The 7,349-nt window shown below is 63.9% G+C and overlaps 1 protein-coding gene across 1 annotated transcript; it reads right to left on the reverse strand.

Moving 5' to 3' along the window:
- Positions 1-888: 888 nt before the first annotated feature.
- Positions 889-4,211, reverse strand: EMIHUDRAFT_470816 (hypothetical protein; the record flags this gene model as incomplete). Its single annotated transcript, XM_005764901.1, has 4 exons — positions 889-945; positions 1,774-2,775; positions 2,845-3,006; positions 3,207-4,211. 4 exons carry the CDS (start codon positions 4,209-4,211, stop codon positions 889-891), a joined length of 2,226 nt encoding a protein of 741 aa, XP_005764958.1.
- Between the last annotated feature and the right edge of the window lie 3,138 nt (positions 4,212-7,349).

The following is a 7,349-nucleotide window of genomic DNA, read 5'->3' on the forward strand; positions in this document are numbered from 1 at the left end:
TCCACTCGGCGGGGTCACAGCTGCCTCTGGAAGGCACCGAGAGGTACCAAATGGCGCAAATGACCAAAATCAAGATTGTGTAACGCGGGCTGTGCCACAGTGAAATGGCACTAGCCTCTGCGCCGTGAACCCCCAATGTCAGTACTCCTACACGTCCCTTGGTCTGAGCGGTGTGGTAGTAGTACGTCAGCGGCTCTCCGAAATGTGAGCACCCCCTTCCCCTCCCCCTCACAGACGCCAGGCTATACGTAGCGTAGAGCACCCTGTTGCCGATGCCGCCCCAGCCAGTGTGTGAGCCGGCCGAGCTCTGCAAGGGGGCCAGGGTTGATGGGCTAACGTTAGAACGGTGTTGGCGCGTTAACGGCTAACACCCCCTGTATAGAAGTGTTAGAACGTGCCAACATCGACTTTCGTGCCGACTGTTCGGCACAGTGTGCGCGCAATGCCGGCCCTGAGGTGTGCTTACATGAGTCCACCCACCCTGGAGGGAGCCGCCGAGCAGCACGCGGCCGCGCTCGAGGTCGTGCGCGTTGGCGGCGCGCCACGTGAGGAAGGAGTCGCCTAATCTCAGGCCAATCTCGGGCTGGTCTCGCTCCGCCTCATGTCACCTCGGGTCACCTCGCCACGCGAGGGAGGGAGTTACCGTGCGGCGTCCTCGAGGTGGCTCGGAATGGCGAGGCCCGCGTGTAGAATGCCGGCTTCTGCGCCGAGACAACCACGACATCAAAGAGCTCGCGCCATCGGGAAGACGGTCTTGTGCAGAGTAATCGGAGCACCGTGTGAATTCGAGGGGTACGAATGCAGAATGCAGCCGAAGGACGGTTCGAAGATAGCGGAATGCGTGTCCTCTCGAGGGTTGGTGGGAGTACATTATTACGGATTCCGCTTCTAGATGTCGAAGCCCGAATTGGTGAGGAGGAAGAGCTGCTTGCCGCCCTCGCGCGCCTTTGCATAGCAGGCAACCTCAGTGCAGATCGGACCCCTCTCCCCTGTCCACGCCCAAGCGACTAGCGACAGGAAAGCGCTGCAACGTCACGCGCCTTTGCGAGGAGGGGGCCGAGCCGCGGACTGTGGTGGAGGTACTCGCCCCGGGGCTGGCAGCGACGGTGTCGTGCATCATATTCACTTTGAAAAATCGACCCCCGCGCCCCGGGACCCCGACCGACCTATACCAATATAGCCCCGACGCCTTCAGCATCGGTCCGGGGGGGGGCGGGGCGTCTGAATTCGGACGCCTGTGCCCTCCACACACTACACACAGTGTACTAGCACAGCGCCTTCTGCGCCGTGAACCCCCAATGTCAGTACTCCTACGTCCCTTCGACTGCGTCCCGGACCAGTGTTTTGATCCTTTTGGTAAAGCCTTTCGAGCCAGCCACCCTCCGGCTCGAGCCTCCGCGCTCAAACGTACGTGAAGCGAATGCTGATTTTGCGGGGCGCGAGGTCGATGCCGCGATCGGGTTTCAGAATCATTCTGATGCTTGGCGATTTGCGTCGGTCGCCTGAACCCGATGCTGGGGGCAGTTTCCGCAGGCGCTCAAAGCATGACGGCTCTTCATAGATCAGCTGCGGATTGTACGTGATGTTGGTGGAATTCGTCATCGCGCTAACGCAAGTCTGCAAGGCAGCTTGGAACTCCACCACACGCAACGTACTGAACATGTCGGGAACAAAAGTTTCTGGAGTTGCGTTTCTCTGCGTAGTCTTTTTGATGTACTTGTCTGGAAGGTGAGCAACGAAGCTGTCAAGCCAGTGACCATGCTCCAGTGGCACCACCATCGTCTTTCCCATCTCCACCAAGACATTGCTACTTGCCACGTGGGGGTTGAACTCTCCGCGGACCCTGCTAGGGTCGATCCATTTGGTGGCGTCGACTCTGCCCAGCATGTGCGACGTGATCATGTAGCTTCGGCCGGAGGACCCTGGGCTCATGACGACCTTTCCGAAAAGATCATTGTGGGAATAAAACAGGTCGAGAACGTTGAGGCGCCAATCAGCGAAGCGCTGCTTATTTGCTACCTCTGTGTCAAGGAAGACTGGCCAGAACGGCGTCCCATGGAATCTCTGTATCCACCGCTCTGCATAGAGCAGGGTACGCGGCCGTATGTCTATGTCGTCCTCTTGCACCAGAAAGAGGTCGAAATTCATTCGCTGCCGCATGAAAATCTCACGGTGGCGAATAGCAAGGTCGCCTGCTGTCCCAAAAGCGCCGGCGGGAAGGCCTCTATTCTCGAAGTGCTCCACGCTGATCGGAATCGAGGCCTCAATCCGCTGGCAATAGTATCGTTCGAAGTCGACGAGGTCTTCCCAGCTTTTCCGCGTCGTGTGCGGCAAGTGCGGTGCGTACGTGGTTAGGACCACATGTACGCGGAAGCCGACTTCGCAGGCTGCCACATAGTTGTTCAAGATGGTGTCGAGATACAGGAGAGTGGGCACGTGCTTTTGATCAGAGCTCTCGCTTTTCCAGACGCCAGTGACCACCACCAGCAGCGACGACGAAGTCTCGTGGCGGACGGAGGAGGGCGTGGCGCTCACCGGGGTCGCGTTGGGCAGGAACACCTTCGACTCGAGGTGCTCAGAGACGCCGCCCGAGCCGTGCGAGGAGAGCGCAAAGGCCGAGCAGCCCAGACCGATTACCACGGTGAAGATGACGCACAGCAGCTTTGACGAGCAGAACTTGCCCTTTGGCGAGCCGAACATGCCAGAGGCGAAGCCGGAGCGCGAGCCGAAGCCGGAGCGCGTCGAGGTCGGCTCGGTCTTCTCCCCGGCGCTGCCCTGACAGTGCGGACGAGGGGGTTTGTCACGAGCAGGCAGGGTGCGCTGAGCGGGCAAGGCAGTGCGCGCCGAGGGCGTCGTCGACGACGGCGGGTCGTCGTCGGTAGGCGGGAGCCCGTCCAGACTGCTGCTCTCCACCCACAACTTTGCCCCCGCCGCCGCCTGCGCCGCCGTGACCTGCAGATAGTTGTACACCACGAAAAAGATGAGCGTGATGACGCAGCCGCACGCCTGCGGGGCGAGATCGCGGGAGATCGCGGGAGATCGCGGGAATTTAGCGGGGGATGCACAGGGCGGATGCAGCGACTGCGGATGCAGCGAGGGCGGTAGCGTGGAGGGTGGTGGCAGTGGGGGCGGAGGCGGCGAGGGCGGAGGTGTAGAGCGTAGGCGTCACAGCCTCGCTGGGGGAAGAGAGACAGGGCGTATCTCACGGGACCCTCTGGCGCCCCAAGTAACTCTAGGGGACTATTGGAGATTCGCGCCTGCATCGGGCTGATGGCCTCGCCGAAGAGCACGACGCCGCTCACGATGACGCCCGCGTTGCGCGAGATGGAGAGCAGCTTCAGCATCACCACGTTCGTGCGCTGGATGACCAGGAACGAGGAGAGGTTGATCAGGCACCCCAGCAGGCAGCTCAGGCCGATGCCGACCCAGAAGGGCTCGGTGGGCGGGTTGCGGATGTCCTCGGGCTTGAAGCGGGGCAGCTCGATGGTGGCGGCGGCGGCCGCGGTGAAGACGAACGTGGCGGGCGAGACGTAAAGCAGCGCCTCCACCACGTGCATCTTGTATTGGCCGAGCAGCTTTTGCGTCAGGATCAGGCGCGTCGCCTCAAAGTACATGGACGAGAAGAAGACGAGTAGGCCGAGGGGAGACGCGTGCACCTCGCCCGCAGAGGCGATGGTCGTGCCAACGCAGCTGGCGAGGACCGCAAGGACGGGCTTCCGCTCCGGGTACCCGATCCCGAAGCAGCCCTGCATCATCATCGTCACGAGCGGTGCGTATCCCTTGAGGATCTCGATAAAGGAGACGGAAAGGTAGAGGTACGCGCTGTTGCCGGCGCAGAGGCAGGTGGCGGTGGCGAAGCCGACGATGACTGACGCGCGTACGAGCGTGCCGTCGAACTCTCTCCTTGGCATCTCCCACTCGATGTAGCGCATGCGGGAGAGCAGCGCGGCGGCGACCGCAAAGACGACGGTGGCGGCCTGCGTGAGGCTGGTGAGCACGATGGGATATGGGAATCCGGAGGTGAGGAGATACTTGTTGTTCAGGATCAGCAGCGGCCCGACCAGGGTGTACAGCACGCATACACCCACGGTGATGGTGATGTCGACAACGCTGCCACAGCGCCAGCTCTGCTCCTGCGCCATCGGAGCTGGCGGGACGCTGACATCCTCGCCGCTTGCGTCCACCTTGCGCAGCGGCTGCACCTCCTCCATGCGAAAGGGTCCCTTGGCAGCAGCACCCACCTATTAAGGAAGGCGCGAAGGCGGCGGGTGATGGTGCTGGGGAAGAGGGAGGTGCGGCGGAGGAGGCGTGGGATATGCTCCGGGGGAGTGTGTGCGTGCGGGGTGTGGAAGGGAGTGGCGGCAGTAACAGCGGTGGCAATAGCAGCGGTGGCAATAGCAGCGGTGGTGGATGGCAGAGGATGAATGGGATGAATCAGGTGGATAAGGAAGGCGCGATGGCGGCGGGTGTGGAGGTGCTGGGGAAGAGGGAGGTGTGGCGGAGGAGGCGGGGGAGATGGGTGGGTTGGGGGGGGGGGGGGGTGCGGCGGCGGCAGCAGCGGCGGAGGCAGTAGCAGCGGCGGCGATGGATGGCAGAGGAGGGCGGCGAGTGCTGGTGCTGCGCATACAATAATACGGACTGCAGACTGCTGCGGACTGCTGCGGACTGCTGCGGACTGCTGCGGACTACTGGGTGAATAATGCGCAGTCTGCAGCAGTAGTCGCACTGGTTGGTGCAGCAGCTGCAGCGCTGTACTGGGCGCCTCTTAATGATCAATTAGTTATTGAGGCCGTGCAGCTACCGGGCGCCTTACAATCTTTCATCTCATATTCACTGTCGACTACTGCGGAGTACACGCTTGTACTGTCGATTACTGCGGACTACTGACGGCGGACTGAGTACTGTGATAATCTCGGGGAGGCTCTCAGGCAATGATTAGGTTGAAGAGGCCAGCCAGAGCCCACGGGGCGTACCATATTAATGAGTGAGAATGAATGACTACGTACTACTTTGGGCGGCGAGGACTTGCTGCTTTTTCACGTCTCTGAGTGAGAATCAGTGACTAATCGCCACTGCCGAGGCAATCCTGTGTCAGTCTGGGCTGGGGGGTCGATCTAACCTCTGCGCAGCTGCAGCGCAGCGGAAAGGACCCGCCTACGCGATGAAAAGGAGAGAAACGAGAGTCAAAGAAGATGTCCTCTGTTTATGAGAGGTTATGCGGGTTATGAAGGCATGTAAAAAATGTCGGGCTATCTCGGACAACCTCGCCTAAAAGACAGAAAAAGAAATCAAACCGGGACGTGCCGCGATGCAGGACTAACGCAAGCTTGTTGACCGGGAAGGTTCAGCCGGAGAGAGTAGAGCTGCGCCTACGGGACAGCACGCCGCGGCGTGAGCGTCGAGACGAGGCCGCCGGCACGCGCTGTCTGTCGCGTCCACGGCGCTCGGACTGGAGCCGGGCGGCGACTGGCGAGCGAGCGGGCTGTGGCCGGAAGACAGGAAGGGCGGTCCGGCGCGGGCTCGCGCGGGACAAGGGTGGCGAATGGGCAGCAGCGGACGCGTCTCACGACTCCGCGATGGCAGCGGCCGTACCTGCGGGTATGCAGGCGGTGCCAGGCTGAGGGGGGGGGGGGTGCAGCCGCTCGATGCGGCGAGCGAGGGCGCATCGCTCGGCGTGAGCAGTGCGGGCGCGGCTAGCTCCGTGGGCGATAGGCGCCGCGGGGATCCAGGCGTGTAGCTTGCGGCGGCACCGGAGGTGCGATTGCGGCGAAGGGTGGCACCTTGTGGAAAAGCGGGCGTCAAGGACGAAGAGACGCCTTCCCGGAAAAAAAATCCACAATAGCTCTCGCCCGCGCTGCTCCTGCGCCGAGGCTAGACCAGCTCCAGTTCACTAGCGCAAACTACAGTTTGTTTGACATGAACTGTATCGTGGTCGTCTCTCCTCGTGCCTCTTCCCAACGTTTCCTCGGCGGCCGATGCCGTCTGCTCCGACGCCGCCGTCCCCGGGTCTGCCCCGCCCGCCCGCCCTCAGGCCTTGCCCCTCCGCAGGCGCGGGAGCGCTCGCCGGCCGTCGCAAGCACCTCCTACCTCTCTTCGCCCGGCTGCCTCACCGCGCACGGAGCGCTCGGCTGCTCGCCGCCGCCGCCGCGCGTCCCGCGCCGCCACGCTTGCCCCCTCTCCTGACGCGCACCCCGCGCAGACGCTCCGGGACAGACGGAGCAGCGACCGCGCTCAGCGGTCGCTGCTCCGCCCCTCCGTCGCGCGCGCCGCGCGCGCGCTGCGCCGCTGCCGCCGCGCCCCCCTCGCCATCTGTTTCCCGCCGTATGGTGTGCGGTGCGCGCACCGGGCACGCGCAGCGCACACGGCAGCTCGAGCACGGCAGCCTCCCCACCCCCCTACCAACCCCGTCGCGCCGCCGCCGCCGCCCCCGCCACCGCCGCCGCCCCCGTTGTAGCGTTTGGGAGTGCGACTGGCGACGGCAAAAATGCAAGCCCCGCCCCTGGCCACTGTTTTCTTCACATAACAAGGGCTGTGAACAGACGCGAAGGGTCGGTCGGCAGGTGCAGCCTGCCGACTGACGACGGTACTGCGACCGGCGGCAACAGCGGCGCTGCCAGCGTCGTCAACAGCGTCGGCGCAGGCGGCCGGCAGCGACTGCCGGCGGAACGTGCGGCAGCACCATCTGCACTAACTGCCTCGCCTGTCTCGCAAGTTCCGGCCGTCCCTCGAAGTGGAGCAGCTTCCTCCCCGACGCTCCCGTGATCCCCTCGAGCCGTTCTGGCCCCACGAGGTCCTCGGCGTGCCGCATCGCACCCTTTGCGTACTCCAGGAGGGCGTCAAGGGTCCCGAGCTGGCCGTGCGCCGCCGCGAAGCTTCGCACGATCTGCCAATCGTCTCCATCCTCCACGTCGACAACGTCGACGAGACTCGGCATCGTGCCGTCCGTTGCGGTCGGGGTGGCTCCCGCGTGCTCCGGGGGGCTCCCCGGCGGTGAGGGGGCAACCGCTGTGCTCGGCGGTGAGGGGGCAACCGCTGTGCTCGGCGGTGAGGGGGCAACCGCTGTGCTCGGCGGTGAGGGGACAACCGCTGCGCTCGGCATCCTCCGCCAGCGTGCCTGTGACATCCATGCTCGCGCAATCCGGGCCAGCCAGCTGCACAGAGCCACCAACGAGGCTAGCAACGGCGCCGCCAGCACTGCCCACCCCCAGCCCGCAAGAGGGGGCGGTGGCGGCTCTTCGCCGTCGGCCGCCGCCGCCGTCACACCTCGCACCAGGCCCAGCAAGCACGCTGACCTGGTTGGCGCCGTCCCGACCTTTGCTCCGCCAGCGACCGTCAGCAGCACGGACGCC

This window comes from Emiliania huxleyi (genome assembly GCF_000372725.1).
Source record: "Emiliania huxleyi CCMP1516 unplaced genomic scaffold EMIHUscaffold_574, whole genome shotgun sequence".
In the NCBI taxonomy this organism is placed as follows: domain Eukaryota; phylum Haptophyta; order Isochrysidales; family Noelaerhabdaceae; genus Emiliania; species Emiliania huxleyi.